This window comes from Podarcis melisellensis (assembly GCF_964234715.1).
Source record: "Podarcis melisellensis genome assembly, chromosome: 1".
Taxonomy (NCBI): domain Eukaryota; kingdom Metazoa; phylum Chordata; class Lepidosauria; order Squamata; family Lacertidae; genus Podarcis; species Podarcis melisellensis.
Genome location: NC_138528.1, coordinates 128,787,682 through 128,808,658, shown reverse-complemented (window position 1 = coordinate 128,808,658; position 20,977 = coordinate 128,787,682). Strand labels below are relative to the sequence as shown.

Sequence of the window (20,977 nt, the reverse complement as noted above, 5' to 3'; positions counted from 1 at the left end):
CTACCATCCATCTCTGACTCCATGCCTCCCTTGGCTGATCCACCCACCAACAAGGGCCTGTCTCCTCCCCCCCCAGTCTCGGATCCCTGGTCGGGCTTGTTTCGGGCGTATGGCCCTCGGGTGAGGAGAAACCCTCGAACGTGCTGTCTGACAAAGTGGGCGTGAAAAGCCAATCATCAAAATACTCCTCGGGCATGGGCTTGTGCGGAAAAAGTGCATGGAACTCCTCCTTCAACAGGGGTTCGTCCAACGCGTAACCCGGCACCCAGCTATTGGCAGAGGCCGGAGTGCCTTCCCTGGCTAGAAAATATTCAACTCCCTCCTCCCCCCATCTCGAGTCCAGTATCTCTGTGACCTCGTTAAGAGGTTCTGGTCTTGGCGATTCCCCCCCCTCAGGCGCCCTCCTACGTGGCTCTGGGAGTGCTCCTGACTCTTGAAACCTGTGTGGGGTTTTGTAGGGAGTGAGCACCGACCTATGAAAGACCGGGTGTACCCTGGAACCCTCCGGAAGGGCTAGACGAAAAGCCACCGGATTGATCTTAGCCTCAACTTGATATGGCCCTAGCTGCCTGTGTCCTAACTTCTTCTTGGCCAATGACCTGGCCGGCATCGCGTGGGCTGCTAACCACACCCAGTCCCCAATCTGGATGTCCTCTCCCGCCCTCCTGTGCTTATCGGCCTGCACCTTATACGCCTGTTTTGCCAGCTCCAAATGTCTCCGCAGCTCCTCGTGCACCTCTTGCAACTCCGCTGCAAACTGGTCGGCATCTTGAGGCCCCCCCCCTCCTGGTGCCGCAAATCTCGGGAAGGTTCTGGGATGACGGCCATTGTTCGCGAAGAAAGGCGTCACCCCGGTGGATGCGTGTTTCGTGTTGTTGTAGGCGAATTCAGCCATCGGCAGATAGTCCACCCACGCCGCAGGTCGCTGGTTGGCGTAGCACCGCAGGTACTGCTGCATGATCGCGTTGACCCTCTCCGCTTGACCGTTGGTTTGTGGATGTCTCGCCGATGTCAGGTTGATTTTGACGTGCAAGATGCCCAGAAGCTTTCGCCAGAAAGTGGAAACAAACTGGCGCCCCCTGTCGGACAAGACGGACTGCGGAAGTCCATGCACTCTGAAGACGTGATCGATGAAGAGCTTTGCGGTCTGTTCTGCCGTCGCCACCTTGGCACAAGGGATGAAATGCGCCATCTTGGTGAACAAGTCCACCACCACTAACACCGCCGTCTTACCTCTGGAGCTGGGCAGGTCCGTAACAAAGTCCAACGCTACCCTCTCCCACGGTTGCTGCGGTGTCTCCAGCGGTTCTAGCAATCCCGCCTGCTTCTGGTGCACTGGTTTGGACCTCTGGCAGATATCACACCTGGCGACGTAGTCCGCCACCTCTCCTCTCATCTGGGGCCACCAAAAGTCTCTAGCCACCAACTCCATCGTCTTCTCTTTGCCGAAATGGCCTGCACTAGGGGCGTCATGCAATTGTTGCAGAACCTTGGCTCGAAGATCGTCGGTGGGCACGTAAAGGGCACCCTTACGAGTCAAAAGTCCATCTTGCAATTGGAACTCATCGTTGTCTCGCGACCCTCCGCGTAGCTCCTCCATCTTGGACTGTGCAAACTGATCCCTTTGCAACGCGCGTCGCACCGCGTCCAGGTCGACTGCGATGGTAGCGCACGTCCACGCCTGCGGTGCGAAAATGTGCTTTGCTGCGATTGGAGCTGCTTCCTCCAAGTATTGCGGCTTTCGGGACAGCGCGTCTGCAATAACATTGGAGTCTCCTGGGATGTATTCTATTTTGAAGTCGAAATCCGCAAAGAACTCCGCCCAGCGCATGTGTCGCTGGGTCTGTAACTTAGCCGTCCGCCAATACTCTAAGTTCTTGTGATCCGTGCGGACTTGCACCGTGTGCTTGGCTCCTATTAAGAAGTGTCGCCACGCTTTGAAAGCTGCATGAATGGCCAACAACTCCCTGTCCCATATGGTATAATTGCGCTCCGTCTTGCTGAGCTTCCGGGAGTAGAACGCACCCGGTCTCCAGTTGCCTTGTGAATCCTCTTGCAAAAGAACGGCCCCAACCGCTCTGTCTGACGCATCGGTCTCTACCCGCATGGGTCTGCCGGGATTCACGTGGAGCAGCTGCTCTTCGGAGGCGAAAAGACCTTTAAGCGTCCGGAAGGACCGCTCCGCTTGTTCGGTCCAGACGAACTTCTTCTTCTTGGAACTGAGGGTGTCAGTGATAGCCGCCGTCGCGTTCGCAAAACCTTTAATAAACTTGCGGTAAAAATTGGCAAAGCCGATGAACCTCTGGACCTCTTTCCGATTTCGAGGGCTTTTCCAGTCCAACAGCGCTTGAACCTTAGCCCTGTCCATGGCCAGTCCCTCGTCGGACAACTTGTAGCCAAGGAAATCAACCTCTCTGACATCAAACTGGCATTTTTCCAACTTGGCGTACAGCCTGTGGTCCTTCAGCCTCTGCAGGACCTCCCTCACGTCCTTATCGTGATCCTCCGGCGATTCCGAGAAAATCAGGATATCGTCGAGAAAGCAGACACACTTCTTGTAGAGGAGACCTGCTAGCACGTGGTGCATAAATGCTTGAAAAACGTGGCTGCCATTTTGGAGACCGAAAGGCATGACTCTGTATTCGTATGTGCCCAGAGGGGTGAACATGGCGGTCTTCCACTCATCTCCTTTCCGGATGCGGATGAGATTGTAAGCTCCACGTAGGTCCAGCTTGGTGAAAATCTTGCCCCTCCTGACGGTCGCTAAAAGGTCGTCAATCTTGGGCATGGGGAAAGCTTTGGGCTTAGTCAAGCTGTTTATGAACCTGTAATCCACTATAAGCCTTTTTTGGGGCGTGTTTTTCTTCTTCACAAAGAACACAGGGCTGCCACCCGCAGCTTTAGATTCCTGGATGAAACCTCGCTTGAGGTTATGGTCTATGAACTCCCGAAGCTCTTGCATCTCGTCTTCCGACATGGAGTACAGCTTGGCAGCAGGCAGTCGCGCCCCTGGCACTAAATCAATCGCGCAATCGTAAGGTCTGTGAGGCGGCAACTTGTCAGCTTCCTTCTCACAGAAAACCTCCAAGAAGTCCTGGTACTTGTGAGGCACTGTTTGCACCATACCCAGATGCAACTGCTGCTCGGCTTCTCCTCCCTGATCGGTCTGAAAGCAATGCTGAGCACAATACGATGAACAAAAGGTGATCTGCCGCTGGTACCACGCAACCGCGGGACTGTGCCTCTCCAGCCAACTCATGCCTAACACGATGGGTGTGTCCGATAAGTGGGTGACATTGAAACTAATAAGTTCTCGATGGTTGCCAATCTGCATCATCATGGGAGGGGTTTGCTGCACCACTTGCCCCCCCAGCAACTTCCTGCCGTCTACCGTGACCACGTTTAGAGGCGTCGTTGCAGGCAGGAGCGCCATGTTGTGCTGCTTAACGAACTGCAGTCCCACGAAGTCGGCGTTGCTTCCCGAATCGATCGTTATTGGAACCTCGAGGAGTCTCCCATCAGGCAACTGGAGTGTTGCTGTGAGCAGAACTGCCGGTCTGGGAGGCAAAGGGTCCACGCTCTGCAGTGATGCTGGGGGCTTGTCTACAGATCCGCCTGGCTGAGCCCCAGTAGCTCTGCTTCCAGCCAGGCACTGTCGTTTCCCTGAAGCTGCTCCCCTGGTTGCACCTCTGCTGTTACAGTTGCCAGTGCTGCAGTGTGCTTCTGGAGCCTCTGGGGGCACTCTTTCGCCATATGGTGCGCACTGTCACAGATGTAACACTTCCTGGTTCCTCTAGGAGGCTTCGCTTTGGCTGCACCAGGGACAGGGCTCTGGGATGGCTTCTGAGCCCTAGCACCACCAATCTCCATTGGCTCCTCGCTGTCCTTCCCCATTGGCGAGGGGTGCGCACGGCTGAAATCCCTGTGCACAAAAGGGAGAGTCCTCGCTTGCGCACGCGCTTGGGGCCCGTCCTCCTCGTGCCACGGACGTCCCTCATGTCGAATTCCAATAGCTAAAGCCCGTTGCACCACGTCTTCTAGGGTCTGGGGTCTGTCCCCCCTAGCGATCTCATCCTTGACGGGGGGGCTCAATCCCTCCCAAAAAAGATCTCTGACCGGCTTACTGTCCTTTGGCCAATCTAAGGCGGTGAGCAATGCAAAAAATTTAGAGTGGTATTGGCGCACAGTCGCTTTCCCCTGCCTCAGCCCGTGCATTTGACGGCGCGCAATGTCCACATCCACAGAGGATTGAAAACAAGAATCCATCGCTTTGATGAACGCAGTTGAATTGCGACGGGCCGGTCCATCTTCGCGCCACAGATTGCGTAGCCAAGCCCTGGCCTCCCCATGCAGGTGCGAAACAATGAACCCCACTTTCTCCTCCTCATCTTTAAAATCGTGACGGAGTAAATGCAGTGCATATACGACGTCCGCTCTGAAATTGGGATAGTCTTGCAAGTTGCCATTAAAATGCGGAACCAGGGCACCCCCCCTCCGTCCAAGCGCAATGCCCTCCGCTCTGGAACCTGGGGCCCCCGCCCTGTCCGCGTGTTCCCACCTTGCCTGCAAATCCTGGCACGTCTTCTCCAAGTCGTCATTCTTCTTCTGCGAAGCAATGACTGCCGATGTGAGAGCGGTAACCTGATCCCGCAGTGCAACCAGCTGCTCCTCAGCGCTCATGGCTGCTCCCGTTCGTGAGCTTCGCAAAAAAAATTTTTTGCTTTCGGAGAGGGGACTTACTGTCACGGCCACCCAGGACGGGTCCCAGCTCACAAGAGACCTCACTCCGTTGCAGTTTATTTACAGGAAAAGTTTATTGAAGATTTCTGCTTCTCGTACAGTTCAGCATCGTGGCCGTACGTCTGTCACGTTAGACCGCTGAAGTCCCCTCTGACTCCTCCCCTCTTCCACACCAACTTAATAGCCTGGCTCTAGACCACCTCTTCCTCTCCTTTCTTTTCCGCAGGGTCTTCCTGCCCCCCTGGGTTCCCTCTCTCCGTGACTCGCCTGAGGCTGAATCCTCTACCGCCTCTTCCCCCCTCCTTCTGGCTTTAGGGCCGGGCTCCTCCCCTGAGCTCTCTCCACTTCCGCGCGCCTCTACGTTTGAACTTGGCGCGCGTACGTTGCTGCTGACCTTCCTCTCGACCGCTACACCACCCCTTGTTCTGCTCTCCACCCTTTCCGGCTGAACACCTTGCTCCAACCCCCTTTCTCTGTTCTCTCCTAATCCTGCTCCCTCCGAGAGGCTGACGACTCCACCCCCTTTACTCCGTTCCGGCTGAGACGCCTCTTGCTGCGTCTGTCTTCCACTGGGCTCCTCTCCGCTTCTCCCTTCTCCTCCCTTTTGCTTGATTAAGGTAACCCCCTTTTGAGAATCCTCTGACTCGCTGCTCAGACTCGTGGATTCCCTCAGAATTCCGTCATCTTCTTCCTCATCCTTCTGCCCCTCCTCCCACTCGCTCTCCGTCTCCTCTGTCATCTCCTCCTCTCTCCCAGAAACCCTGACACTTATAAACAACCACAATAGGATAGACTCACAAACAACCACTAAAGGAATTCTGCCTAAGAGGAGGGAAAAACCTTTCTAGGGTATGTCTGTATTAGCAACCCTTTGTATATTAGCAACCCTAATGTTTGGCATCATCACTTGCTTCTTCCTGCAGTGATAACGGGCTGTCCCTTGACATTTTGAAGCAACAATTCAAATCTTCACACAAATAGATACTTTGCTTCTTAGAAACTATTTAGAAAAGAAAATCTGAAATATTTGTGGGAAATAAAACATGGCCAAGTGAGAGGGAAGGAAGAGAGAAAATTGTCTCCATTGATGGAAAGATGGGTCTGTGTTTTATCAGATTCAGAACACAATCATTTACTAAACACATGCAAAAGTTGTTGAGCTTTTTCCCTTTTGGGGGGCAGGAGATCACTGGGGGGCCAGAGATCTACCAGGATCTACAGGAACACCCCACAATCTACCAGTAGATCACGATCTACCTGTTGGACATGCCTGGGCTATAGGATTGGTGAAAGTCCCACCACTCCAGTGAGATGCAAGCTATGCCCCACCATGAAATATATGTCATGAGAACACCCCAGGCATGCCAGCAGTACCCTCTGCTGGTAGAACCATTCCCTCAGCAAAGATACATAATCAGAAAGGCCACCCCAAGATGCAGTACTTCTTGGCAGACACCAGGGATGGCGGGGAAATTTGTTCTCCTTCATAGCTGGCATTTTTCTGAAATTTGCAATACAGTTGTCCAAGCAAAGATGTAGTACAAAAATATGTATATTAGTAAAAAGTGCATTTAAAAATGTATCTTTTGATGCAAATAGCATACAAAAATACATTCTATTAAGGGGAAATTTCTTCTAGCCATTAGGAAACTTCAGTGTCACACAGTGTGAGAACCAGAATCACTTTTCAAGTACGAGTGAGAAATGTTCCTGGCACTTAAACCCATCTTTCTCTCACAGGCTCTCCTGTGGGATTTTTATTTATTTATTCTGACACATCAATATTTTGCTCTGAATCTCATGTGGGATCTTTCCCTTCTAAAGAGGTTTATACTGTACAGTGGTTTCCACTTGTACTTGGTGCCTCCCCTCTCTCCTTATCCAGGAGCTGGATGTGCTGGTCTGGAATTAGAAGAGACAGACATTCTGTCCAAAGTGAATTTGCTCTAAGAAATGTGAAGAGTCCAAGCCAATTACAGTAATGAGATGAAGAGGGTGGGGTAGACACTAGACCAGAAGAGAGGTAATTTGACTGACCGTCGCTATCGGTGGGTTTGAAGGCAGGCAGAGGCGTTAGAAGAAAGTGTGTTGCTTGGCTCAGAGCTTTGCTTCCATGAAAGCTGTGGCATTACTTTTGTTTCAACAAAAATAAATGTGACCCCACTGTCTGAGACAATGTACTATACCTAATAGTGTTCAAGCTGTTTTGTTGTTGTTGTTTTTCATTTCCCTACTTGTGTTTTGAAATGCTGAAGGGTCTGCAAGTATCGTTCTAGTGGGTTGTGGTGACTTGTCATTCACAGCCATGTTGCGCCCGCTCTAAGGCACATCCCTCCCAAAAGAGCCGTCACCATTTTCTTCTCACTTGTGTTTGTTTGAAAGAGACAGGAAGAGTCAAGGACATATAAAGTGAAATATGAAAATAGAGAAAGAGGGGGGAAAGGCAGACAACAGTTAAAAATTAAAAATGGGCCTGAAGTTTCCAGCTAGGGCTTATGGGGGATCCTGAATCTTTAAAAACTGAAAACTGGAAGGCAGGAATAGTAAAGTCTCAATCCACCAGGGAGCAAAAGTTCAGGTGTTTGTGGAAAGAGCAGATTTTTTAAAGGGACTGTTTCTCTTGTGTTTGGAAGCCAGGGAATCAGAAAGGTGTGATGTTCACGAAGGATGCCTGCAGCCTGATCTGCAATAGGCTGGAGCCAAACATTGTGGAATGCTCTCCCCAGATACACCTTCATTACATATTGTTACAAAAGGCGTGTGCCACCCCCACTCTCTGCAAGATTCCTGTGGGTCCCAGGCACTCACCCAGGGTCTGTGTTTGGAAAATTGAGACATGGCAGAGACTGTAATAGCTTTAACAAATTTGGCTTATTTACCAATTTACACCTTCAGGCTGCCTGGAGGGAGTCCACATCTTACAACAAGGTCATTTCAAGAGGTGCTTGAACTCCACAGCAGCACAGCCTTTCAGTTCAAGGCATCTCCCCCAGCCAGCCTGCAGCCAACCTGCCCAAGATGGATCCCAGTCTTTTCCTCTTCCTTCTTCTTCCCATAACACCTTGCTCCAAAAACTCTCTTTTCCTGTCACCTCAAACACACAGTTTCTCTGGCAACCTTCCAAACCCCCATTCTCTGTTCACACCTCAGGGCAAGGAGGAAGGACCGCTCTCTTGCCTTGTCAGTGGCCCTGTGTTATTTCTTAATGGCCCTAGCTTGGCCAGGTCGTTTTGCACAGGCTAGCTCAGGAATTCCTCTGCAGCTTGTATTTTCCCTTCACATCCCAAATACTCAAAATCCTACCATTTATTAATTATTAGGGTTTAGTGCACCCCTCCAAATCTATAACAATATCTTTTAAGTGCCAAGTGAAAGCATTCTTCTTCACCCAGGCCTTTGGTTGATTAAACAATCTATGCCCTTTTAAATATATCAAGGGGATATTGTTTTGTTTGTTATTGTGTTATGTATTTTTGTGTTTGTATGTTGTGATTCTAAAATGAAGGGTGGTATATAAATTTATATGGTGGTGGCCCCCCAAACAGGAAAAATTGAGTGGAAAGATTGCTATCTTTAGCTGGCACTAGCAGGTGAATTTTAATGTACAGGGAGAAGGGATAAGCATTAAGAAATTGAATCAGGACTGTATTTTGTACTCTGAGATTAATGAGATCAGAGAGCTGATTCTAAAGGTAAAGGGTAAAGGGACCCCTGACCATTAGGTCCAGTCATGGCTGACTCTGGGGTTGCGGCGCTCATCTTGATTTATTGGCTGAGGGAGCCAGCGTACAGCTTCCGGGTCATGTGGCCAGTATGACTAAGCCGCTTCTGGAGAACCAGAGCAGTGCACGGAAACACTGTTTACCTTCCCGCTGGAGCGGTACCTATTTATTTGCACTTTGATGTGCTTTTGAACTGCTAGGTTGGCAGGAACAGGGACCGAGCATCGGGAGCTCACCCCATTGCGGGAATTCGAACCGCCGACCTTCTGATCAGCAAGTCCTAGGCTCTGTGGTTTAACCCACAGCACCACCTGTGTCTGGAGCTAATTCTACCTCTCCCTAAAATTCTCGAGGGTGGGAAAGAATTCAGAAAAAAAATTCTTCCCTCTTTATTTTATCCTCCAAGGTCCCAATGGAGAAAATGTAAAATACATGGAGGAGCCCATTGTGGCCAGGCTCTAGGAGCTCTTGCGAGCTGAAGCTACATTCTGGGTTCTTCTGGGAAGAAGGTTAGAGTATAAAGGTAACAATAAACAAACAATACATACAGCCTGTCAACCATGATATCTCACTGGAGACTGCAGTTCTACATGCAGAATAACCATGGAGCCGTGATGCTTCCTGCTGCTCCCATTTGCTGTGCACCCAGCTTGCGACTGCTTCATAGCCTCAGTGGTGCACCTGTAATGTGCATGACCCAGGCAGCAGCTTCATGATCTCTAAGGCAAGTGTGCAAGTTCCCAGTTACAAGTATGAGAAGCTCCTTCTCCCCAGAGGTACATTTGCTTTGGGAAGTTTGGCCAAGGTGGCTTATTCAGTTCCTCTCTGGAATGTAGTAATGGGCCAGTGCTTCCAGTCTCCCAAATAAGTGCTACCTGGGTCCAATTCTTCTGTGAGGCATTTAATTTTTCCCTCAGTAGGAATCTGTAGACTATCGCAAGACCATGAGATTATCTAAGTAGGAAAAATACAAAAGGTATGCATCAATTTGAGGTGCCATCTTGCAAGGGCGATGGGGAGAGGGCAACGTTGCACGCATGACGTCAGGAGGAGCTGGGGTGGAGCTACTGGCAGGAGGGTTTTTTGACCCTCTTTCCCCTCCACAGCAGCAGGAGGAGAAGGAGCCAGCCACTGGAGCCGTTCCACGCTTGGCTCCATGCCTCGCCTCTGTGCCTTTTGGACATTAGGGGCAGTAGCCCTCAGCCCCAAAATATTTGGGGGAGCCAAAAGGGCTGGGTCCCGAGGAGCTGGTATTCCTGACGATAAGCCACAAAACAAACACAACTTACTGTTACAAATGTCCCTAAGCCCTTGTGTTAGTTCCATATCCTTCACCCACACACAAAATATAAGGCAACTCACAATAGGCACATGACAGACACCTTAAATTCTGCCTTTTAGCCTTTGACATCTTCAACTATCTGAAGGGCTGTCACGTGGAAGATAGAATATGCTTGTTCTCTCCTGCTCTGGAGGGTAGCACCTTAACCAACGGATGAGAGTTACAAGAAAGGAGATTCAGACTAAAGATCAGGAAGAACTTTCTTAAACAGAGGTTGGGTGGCCATCTGGCATGGATGCTTGAGTTGCATCGCAGGGAGGTGGACTAAATGAGCCTCTAGGAACCTTGATGGGATTTATTCTTGCTTAATTGTGTTGATTCTCAATCCTCCTAGCTCACTCCTTGGAAGCACCACTTCTCCCAAAGCCTAGAATGAAAATGAGTCTCTGTGGTTCCCTTCATAGCACATTTTAGCACATTTGCTGTTTCTGAAGTCAAACAGGTGGGAAGGGTTGATTCATGGCTATGCATGCTTTTTTCTGAGTCAGTAGTTCACATGTGTCATATCTCCTTAAAATGGACTATGAGAAGCATCTTAAGCCTTAAGTAACACTTCAAAGAGCTCTGTGGCCAAATAGTATAGGAATATTTGAAGCTGACATACAGACTCTCTCAGACCGTTGGGCAAGGGTGATTCCAGACTGTTGCTATTTTTAGGTGGAATTCAAACACCTACTGAGAAATTCAGGTTATGCATTTAAAATCACTTTGGTGCTCTTGTGCAACAAACCTGCCTGCCGCGAGCCCAGTCTGCAAAAACCCTTATACTTTTAGCAATTAGGAAGTGATGGGTAAAATGCATTGGAAAGTGTTGGATTGCTTGATGCAATGCTGCCTAACTTGCCCACCTTAATAGTTACTGGCTGATGATGTACAAGAAACCATTGATCAAAGCAAGGACTCAATTCAATATTAACCCCATGTCTCACCCTTCTTAACATAAAATCTTTATTTTGATAATGTTGTTCATGGACAGCTACTGGAGCTGTAGAGCTGCAAGCCTTGTCAATAACCTTGACCAAGGCTGAAGCAATAGAATATATCTGATAGATGAAGAGTAGCAATGTTGTGGTTGCTTAGCAACTCCTCAATCCTCTTTTCTCAGAGTGAGGGGTGAAAAAGACCCTGAGAGCCGCAGAGGAGAGAGTAGGAAAGGGGAAGAAAGAGAAAGGAGGCTATATCTGCTAGGAAGGGGATGTTGCGCCAAGCCTTAGAAACATGGGTCTCTTGGGTTTTACGCAGAGGCAATTCTCAGGCCTCAAAAACATGAAATTGTGTGGCTTTCATAAGTCTGTAAGATTCATTCTAGCATATTATTTATGAACTATTCTGCTACTCAGAGTAGCTTTATCAACCTCTGTTGTCCATAACCTTAGCCGGAGCAGTGTACAGTGGTACCTCTGGATGCGAACGGGATCCGTTCCAGAGCCCCGTTCACATCCTGAAGTGAGTGCAACCCATGTCTGTGCTTGCGTGGGTCGCAATTCACCGCTTCCGTGCATGCGCGTGACGTCATTTTGAGCGTCTGAGCATGTGCGAGTGGCAAAACCCAGAAGTAACGCGTTACTTCCAGGTCGCTCAACCTGAAGCATATTTAACCAGAGGTATGACTGTATGTGAAATAAAACAAAAGTTCATGATTGAATACGTACACTGTACATAATTGGGTTCTGCAGGACTATGGCTGCCTTATTTCATGGCTGCCTGTGTGTGTGCATATCTAAAAGATTGCAGAATTGTGACAGGTAGCAGTCCCACCATCCCAGCCAATTTAAAAGAGGCAGTGGTTAGTCTGCTCCTGAAGAAATCTCACTTGCAGCCAAAAAAAATGTTAATAATGGCAGGCTGTTTGCAAACATCCCCTTATGGGCAGCGAAGTGTTTGAGCAGGTGGTCACCAGACAGTGCCATTCTCTCTTGAGTGATACTCTTAATATCTTGCCCTGGCCCAGCTGGCTCTGAGCTACCAGGGCAGCCAGCTACTGTTGTGGCAGAGTGGCAGAGTTAAGTTCAAGTGAGGCAGAGTAATGGCATAGTCAGGGCACTGGCAGAAGGGGCAATGTTGCTTTAGCAAGGTGCAAAAGGCTTCTGAAGGCCGGCTAGTTCTCCTGCTTGTGCCACCCCTCTGAGGTGATGTCTGTACTGTCGTCTTATTCCATACCCCCTCCCCGCACACCATGCTGCCCCTCCTCTGACTGTTGCTGCCCCACCCACTGCTACTTTACTCTTGCCAGCTCTAGCTCATTATTAAGTTGTGGGTTGACATAGCAGCCGGCACAGCGAGTTCTTCAAGTAGCTCTTTATTTTGTAAGCTGGAATAGAACTGACTGCAAACAGCTCAGCCGGCCTGCTTTTATAGGCAGCCGGCTGTCAACATTGTAACAACCACAGCCCAGAGTTCCCGCCTAAAATAACTGCTGCGGACCTGAGTGAAAACTATCTACAGACCTGAGTGAAAACTATATACAGTATCCCCCTGTTGGCCCAGGGTGAAACTACACTACATAACACCCCTCCCCACCGAGATAAGGTGTTAGTTACAATCGTAATGGTTTCCTTATATACAGCACTACGCGTAATGGTTCAATTAGGCACAAAAGCATATCGGTTACATTTCCCATACTTAGACCAACAGTGATACATGTCCAACAACATAGTCCTTTAAATAAGTTGGGCGCTTGGAAACTCTGCCAGACCGCCGGGGACTGGTAGCCAAGTCCGGAGGGCCACACAGTTCTTGCTGAGGCTGTGGTGCGACCCTAGGTGGCGTTGGAACCAACTCCCCTGGATCCGCTGCTGTGGGTGGAGCCTCCGCAAGTGGAGTGGTCTGAGTCTGTTCTGAAGCGGCTTGGTTTGGCTCCACGCTGGCAGTTTGCGAGGGAGGTGTAGGTGGGGCCTCGCCATCTGTACGTGTCTCTTCTGGAGCTGCAAGCGCAGTTGGGGGCACCTCGGTAGTGTCCAAGTTCCCAACCCTGCGCCTAAGCTGGTCTATGTGCCGTCGCCACAAGCGTCCATCTTCGAGTGCCACCTGGTACGAGCGAGGTCCAGTGACTCCCACTACTGTGGCTGGCACCCAAGGAATGTCCCCCACATAGTTCCGGGCAAAGACCTGGTTTCCTGGGACAAATGACCGTGGCGCGTTGGCACAGCCTGGGGGTTCAGCCACGGCAAAGTCCGGGTGTAGCCGGTCGAGCGGTGACCTGAGGCGGCGGCCCATAAGCAGTTCAGCAGGACTCCTCCCTGTGGCCGCATGAGGGGTGATGTGTTGCACGAACAAGTATTCGGCGACCCGCTCATGCCAGTCTCCCCGGTCCAGGCGCGCCAGTGCCTCTTTTGCCGAGCGCACCATTCTTTCCGCTTGCCCGTTGCTGGATGGATGAAAGGGTGCCGTTAGGGCATGGCGGATGCCCAGTCCCAAAAGATACCGCTCAAAGGTGCCTGACGTGAACTGCGGTCCGTTGTCAGAGACAAGGACATCAGGACACCCATGCGTTGCAAACAGGCCTCGCAGCACCCGGATGACAGCTTCGGTAGTGGTGGAGGGCATCAGGGCGACCTCCAGCCATTTGGAATAGGCGTCCACCACTACCATAAAGGTCCGGCCGTGAAAGGGGCCAGCCAGATCGATGTGCACCCTCGACCAGGGTGTCTTTGGCGTCTCCCAGGTGTGTCCCTTAGCTGCCGGTGGTGCAGGCCTCGACTCTTGGCACGCTTGACAGGCGGACACCCAGGCAGTGATGGCATCGTCCATATTAGGCCACCAGACGTAACACCGAGCCAATGCCTTCATTTTGACAATTCCCGGGTGGCCAACGTGCAGAGCCTCCAGGACGCGCTGACGGAGTCCCTGGGGAATCACGACGCGGTCTCCCCACAGCAGACAGCCGCGATGAGCTGAGAGTTCATGTTGTCTGGTTGCGAAGGGCTGGAACTCCGATGCAAAAGGCCCTTGTGGCCACCCCCTCCACACCCAGTTGAGCACCCGGCTGATGGTGCGATCCTGGGCAGACGCGGAGGCCACAGTGGTAGCTGATACAGGCGCTGCCGGAAGATCCTCAATCAGAAGGAGAGATGAAGCTGGAGCCGGGTCTTCCACAAATGCTGGAAGAGGGCAACGGCTGAGGGCGTCGGCATGGCCCATCGATTTCCCCGGGCGATGGATGAGCCGGTAGTGGTAGGCAGCCAGGAAAACAGTCCATCGCAGCATGTGTGGCGAGAGGACCGGTGGAGTTGGACGATCACCGGCGAGGAGGCCCAGGAGTGGCTTGTGGTCAGTAATGAGGTCAAAAGTCCTGCCATAGAGGTATTCATGGAACCTCTTCACTCCAGCCACAAGTGCCAATGCCTCCTTGTCGAGCTGGCTGTAATTCCGTTCCGTCGGAGATAGTGTCTTGGAAAAGTAGGCGAGCGGTGCTTCTCTTCCATCTGGAAAACGGTGACTAAGGACAGCACCGATGCCAAAAGGTGAGGCGTCGCAGGCAAGGACCAGCGGCCTGGATTCACTGTACTGTACCAGCACACTGTCTGAAGAAAGGAGAGCCTTGACCGCGTTGAAGGCCGCCGTCTCCCGATGACCCCAGGCCCAAGGCGTCTTAGTGCTAAGGAGTCGGTGAAGAGGCTCAGCCACTGTGGCTTTGTGGGGCAGGAACATGTTATAAAAGTTCAGCAGCCCCAGGAATGCCTGCAACTCCGTTTTGTTCTTTGGGGTGGGGGCCTGCTGGATAGCGCGGATCTTGGATGTGGTTGGGTGAAGGCCGGAGGCATCGATAAGATAGCCCAGGAACTCTACCTGTGGAACGGCGATCTGGCACTTCTCCCTCTTTACCTTGAGCCCGGCCTCTTGGAACCTGGTCAGCACGGCACGGAGGCGCTCGAACAGCTGCTGGTGTGAGTCTGCAGACACCAAGACGTCATCAAAATATGGTACCACGCCCGGAAGCCCTTGCAGGAGACGCTCCATAAGGCTTTGGAAGATTCCAGGAGCCACACTCACCCCGAACTGCAACCGGCGGCAACGGAATGCCCCCCGGTGGGTGACGATCGTCTGGGCTTCAGCAGTGGCATCATCAACTGGCAGTTGTTGATATGCTTGGGCAAGGTCCAGCTTAGCGAAGACCTTACCCTCACCCAGGGAATGCAGCAGGTGTTGGACAACAGGAACCGGATAAGCGTGCTGCTGAAGTGCCTTGTTGATCGTGCACTTGTAGTCAGCGCAGATTCTCACCGACCCATCTGGCTTGACAGGCGTGACGATGGGGGTTTCCCACTTGGCGTGGTCAACCGGCTCCAAAACTCCTTGGGCAATCAGTTTGTCCAGTTGTTCGTCCACCTTAGCCTTGAGAGCAAAGGGAACCCGGCGTGGCTTTAGCTTGATGGGGGCGACTTGTGGATCAAGGCTAAAGGAGATGGGCGTACCTGTATATTGCCCCAAGGTGCCGTCAAAAACCTCGGCAAAGTCTTTGACCAGACCCTCAGTCTCTGCGTTAGAGATGCAGTTGATGCCGGTGACTTCCAGGCCGAGGGCATCAAACCAGTCTAGCCCTAGGAGGCTTGGCCGCTGACCTTCGACCACCACCAACCGGAGCAGGCCCGAAAAATCCTTGAAGGCGATCCGGAACCGGCCAACGCCTACCACGGGAATGTCGTTTCCCTGGTAGTCTCTCAGGTGTACGCGGTGGGAGTTGAGTTGCCTCTTGGACACTCTGGGTACCAGTCTTTTGATGGTGCTCCATGACACGATGGACAGGGCAGACCCGGTGTCGATCTCCATGTCACATGGAGCTCCTTCAATGAGCACCGTGACGTTCAGCTTGCGTCGCGTAGGCGAGTCGGTTTGGCCAATTGTGGTTCCAGACGGGCAGCGGCAGTTGGTGAGAGCGAAACAACTTTCCTTAGCAGACTGGAGTGAAGACTTGGACTTGCGAGTCGATGAAGGGGGGGTGTCAGACGGAGCCGATCGGCAGACCTTAGCGATGTGGCCCCTTCTGTAACACTTCCTACAGATGGCGTCTCTGAATCGACACTTGGCACGGGAATGGTTGCCTCCGCAGCCGGCACATTCCGGTTGGCCCTTGGACTTCTGTTGGAACTTCCTGCGCTCCCGCTTTGTCTGGTGCACGTCATCGTCTTCACTGGAGGATGCCTCATCACTGCTGGCCTCTTCATGATGCACCGGAACTGGCTCCCCAGCCAGACGCGGGCTGCTGGACTTGCGGATCTCCTGGGCGGAGCGTTCAGCAGCTTCTGAGGCCACAGCCTCCTCAATGGCTTTCTGTAGCGTGAGGTCTGGCTTGGCTAGGAGACGCCGTTGCAGATGGATGTCCCGGACCCCGCAGACGATTCGATCCATCAGGGCATCGTCTAAGTCTCGGAACTCACAGTGCATTGCAGCCTGTCGCAGGGCGGTGGTGTAGTTGTTGATTGACTCCCCCTCTGCCTGGTTCCGGTGGTAGAACGCATGGCGGGCAGCAATCTTGGACGGCTTTGGTGCGTAGTGGTTGCGGAGCTTCTCTTGGATCGTGTCCCATGGTGTTGCCTGGACTGCTTCAGGCGCAACCAATGCTCGGGCCGTCTCAAACACCTCAGGCCCACAGAGGCTGAGGAATAGGCCCCGCTTCCGATCCTTTGATACTGCTGTCAGCTCGTTGGCTTGGAGGTAGCAGTCGAACCGAGCGAGGTAGGAGTCCCATGATTCAGAGGCTGGCGCAAACGGCAGTAGAGGCACAAGTGAAGCCATGATTCCGATGCCGGCGTGAAGGGCGATGGATGGAACACAGTGCTCTAGCCAGAACAGTCAGCTCTGAATTGGTTCTGCCCAGTGATTTCGCTCAGTGATTTCGCTCTGTGATTCAGCTCAGTGATTCAGCTCAGTTCAGAGGCTGGCCGCATCTGGCTGTGCTCTGATGTCCATCCATCCCACCTTCGTCGCCAGTATTAAGTTGTGGGTTGACATAGCAGCCGGCACAGCGAGTTCTTCAAGTAGCTCTTTATTTTGTAAGCTGGAATAGAACTGACTGCAAACAGCTCAGCCGGCCTGCTTTTATAGGCAGCCGGCTGTCAACATTGTAACAACCACAGCCCAGAGTTCCCGCCTAAAATAACTGCTGCGGACCTGAGTGAAAACTATCTACAGACCTGAGTGAAAACTATATACAGTATCCCCCTGTTGGCCCAGGGTGAAACTACACTACATAACACTCATCTTCTGCCACTGTGGCAGCTTGGCCTTGGCCACCTAAGCCTTCTCACAGCCTCCTCTGCTTCACTGCGGCCGCCAGAAGTACTGCACCTGCTTCTGGGAGTATGGTGGTGGTGGTAGCAGCAAAGGCCATTGTGGAAGGCCACCACAGAAGGCCACCACAGAAATGGAGGTCAGGTGGTAGAAGTGGAGCACCTGGGATTTCAAACATAAGTCAGGATGGCTTCTGTAAATCCAGGATGTCCCAGTCAAAGCAGGACTGTTGAGTGGTATGTTATTCTACAGTGCCATGAATGAATGTAAACCGTGGCAACTGAATATGAAGAGTCTAACAAAGCCAGGGGGGGACACGGGTGGCACAGTGGTCTAAACCACAGAGCCTAGGACTTGCCAATCAGAAGGTCGGCGGTTCGAATCTCCACGACGAGGTGAGCTTCCGTTGCTCGGTCCCTGCTCCTGCCAACCTAGCAGTTCAAAAGCACGTCAAAGTGCAAGTAGATAAATAGGTACTGCTCCGGCGGGAAGGTAAACGGCGTTTCCGTGCACTGCTCTGGTTCGCCAGAAGCGGCTAAGTCATGCTGGCCACATGACCTGGAAGCTGTATGCCGGCTCCCTTGGCCAGTAAAGCGAGATGAGCGCTGCAACCCCAGAGTCGGTCACGACTGGACCTTTACCTTTAACAAAGCCAGGTCTGAAACCACTTGGGAGGGGAGACCCCACATCTAGATTTTCCACCAAGCTTGAGGGCAGATCAATTAAAAATAATAATTAATTCAGATTACATTTGTTGACTGCCCAGAGAATGTGGCTTAAATGGATAGAAATGTAACAAGCAAACAAAAACCAAGCAAACAGGACCTGAGTCACTAGTGCTTATGCCACAATGCATCTTTAAGGCACCACAAGAATTCTTTCTGTTGCTTTCAGTTCATTACAATGCACATCTCTGTTCTCACACAGCTCCATATAGAATACTCTATCCCACAAAGCAGGCAACAGAATTAAAAGGATATAAAAGGAGGGGAAGCATTACTATGATTTCATATGTGCAAAAGCCAACCCTAAAATTTATTGTGGTGATAAACTAGAGTTAAAGCTGTGGTTCTCAGTCTTGGTTGTGAATAAATACAGGGATTTGGCTTACACCACTGCTGAGCTAGCACTATTTTAAAGAAGAAGAGAGAATTACATTTTTAGAAACAGCTGAAATTGCTTGTTCCTGAACCAGAGGCTGATTCTTTAAGCCTGATCATCTAAACTTGGCCGTGTTTCCTGAACACCACTTAGCAATATTGGTGCCAATTGCTGAGATGTCGTCATTGTCATTTCTTAGTCCCATGTTTCTTTCCAAGAAGAAGCCCAAAGTTAAAGATTGCCTGTATTTGTTTTGCCTTTCTTACTGATTACCTGGATCAGCAACCCAGAGGAAGGTTGCTCTTAAGTCTTTAAATCTGCAACTGTATGCTCACTTGTACAGAGAAATCAATGGGACTTACTTCTGAGTAGACATTTATAGGCTCATACTGTTTGCCCCCTGATCCAGCAGAGTTACAGATGCACAGCCTACTGTCACCAGTGCCTGGGACACAACACTCCTAACCAGTCAGCAGCCACGCAAGGTCCTGCAGGTGGTGCTGAGGCTTCTGACCTTTCTTGCAGTGCAGATAGGATACTGAGCTCCCTCTCCCCATCAATTGCAGCCCACAATGACCTCAATCATGTGCTAAATGAAGGCAGCTGATTCTCAGTGGCTAATCTGGCAGCACTAGACTGCAGATAAACTCAGACCCTGATAAGGTAGTTACCAGAGCAAAAGAAAGCATATTGTTGTATAAAACAGAAGTGTTCCAGAGTCTCACAATAACTATTCACAAAACTGTTGTGCTCACATAAGTGACCTCATTTGCTTTTAATAATTGACTAATTCAGTTAGTCCGTGAACAAATAACATTTTATTCAACAATCAATGTAGGCTGAGTACTTGTTAGTTCTATGTAGTCTACCCACAGTCTAGAGCTACTGCATATATTTTTTTGTCCCTGACAAGTGCTTATTGAGAAACTGGTTTCATTTTGAAAATAAAGGCTCATTGCTGGCTGAATCTGCACCACCCACATGGGATGTCCATTTGAAAATAGATGCAGGTGGTCCCAGAAATGGAGTGTGTGCAGTGGAATAGGAAAGGGTGTGCGATGGGTGTGGTCACCCCGGGCGTCATCCCTGAAGGGCTATGGGCTATGTGACGCAGTGGCATGAGCACCTGCAGGTTCCATGCTGCCCAAAACTACAGCTTGGGGCTTGCATCTGCCCACCGCCTCTCCCTTAGCCACCCTGCAGCTGGGGGGGGGGGCGGCAGTGGCGAGACTCAATGCAGCGTGCCCTGCCCTAGCTCATCCCACCCAGTGGGTGGCTTGCCTCGCCCCTGGGTGAAGGGTGCATGTGACACTCCGGGCGCCTGAGCTACACCAGCTACAGAATGCAAACAACAAAGCATAGCAAACAGGTCTGCAACCAGTTCCCCCTCTAAGAAGGCCTCAGCTGGGCAATTTGGAATGGGCAGCAAGCAGAGGGGTGCTGTGGGTGCCATGGTTCCGGGCCGAATTTGAGAGGGGGCGCAAACAGGTGCCCCCACAGCAGGCTCCTTCGTTGGAGCCTGACTCTGCGCCAGAAGGAGCTGCGTCTCAGCTGCTGCGCTTGTGCCTGGCGCAGCTCCGTGGGGTCTGGGTCAGGCCTGACCTGGGGAAGGAGCGCAGGGGAGTGGGCAGCAGCGCTGCTGCCCACCCTCCTCGGCCGCTGCAGCAGCTCTACCACCAAGACACTTTTGACCTGGCAGCAGAAAGCAGGAAAGTTGGCAGCGATGCTGTTGCCTTGGCTGCGAGGAACCACCTGCCAGGCTGCAGCAGCTCCACTGCCAAGTCAGACCAGAGCAGGAGGAGAGTGGGCAGCAGCTTCCCCGCCCCTCTCCTAACCCTGAACTGTGACCCACGGAGGGCGCCCTCTGTGCCCCGCCTCCTTGGGGGTGTGCCCCGCGTGCCCACCCTGGGCAGCAAGGGCATATGTGCTGTGTTGAGTGTGTGTCCACACTTGTCCTATGACTTTGTATCATATACCAAGCTTACAAGCGCTCCTTCCTCCATTCACCTGGGGCTTGTGATGGTAAGAAAAGGCCAGGGTAATCTATCCGAGAGAAGGGTTTTCAAGGGCATATCAGGTAACTACACCCACGATCATAGATGGCAGGATCTGCAATCAAACTGCTGGAGAACAGTGTTTCTCTAAGATTTGTGCTTGCCTACTCCCCATTTTAAGCAAACTGCGGGAGGCAGTGGAAGACAGGAGTGCCTGGTGTGCTCTGGTCCGTGGGTGCATGGGCCCATGGGTCACGAAGAGTCGGACATGACTAAAAGACTATACAACAGCACTTCCCATTTTAAATTCGATTAAATTAGTCTTTTTTCTGCCCCATTGTATCAGGAATCATTCTGTCCTTAAGGTACCAGGAGCAGCCTTACTCTTATCTTGTTTACCACATACCAGAGCGTATGCATAAGAAGAAGAGGCCCACTCTTCTTCACGGGCTGCAAGGTGATACTTAGAGTCTTTGTTCTGCCTCTAATACATATGCAATTAGAGTTGCCCATATAAGGATCTCATTAGCACAATGTGTAATTCTAGGATTGGACAGAAGCTTATGCATATTCATGCCTTAAGAATTGTATATCAGAGAGCGCCCGCTCTGTAAGCACGGCTCAGAATTTGAAACTGATTCCTCTGGGTCAACTTTACTGGCCAATAAAGACAATAAACCCTTTTCTTCTCCTCAGCGTGCATGGGTTTTCATTTCAGCCTGTCAATTTGCAAGACTTTGGACATGCAACTTTATGTTTTTTGCCCAGCATAACATGTTCAAATATTAATATCATCTGTGGGGTGAAATACATGCTGGAAACCTCTTTGTGAATGTGACTGGAGAAGT

General features: G+C 51.3%; 1 protein-coding gene across 1 annotated transcript in view; it reads right to left on the bottom strand.

Moving 5' to 3' along the window:
• Window positions 1-13,227, bottom strand: part of LOC309362968 (uncharacterized protein) — a 48,749-nt gene extending 35,522 nt beyond the window's left edge. Inside the window, exon 1 of the mRNA XM_081899032.1 lies at window positions 12,139-13,227. Within this exon, the coding sequence (XP_081755158.1) occupies window positions 12,427-13,152 (726 nt within the window). The 5' untranslated portion in view covers window positions 13,153-13,227 and the 3' untranslated portion in view covers window positions 12,139-12,426. The remainder of the gene's footprint in view (window positions 1-12,138) is intronic.
• Window positions 13,228-20,977: the final 7,750 nt, after the last annotated feature.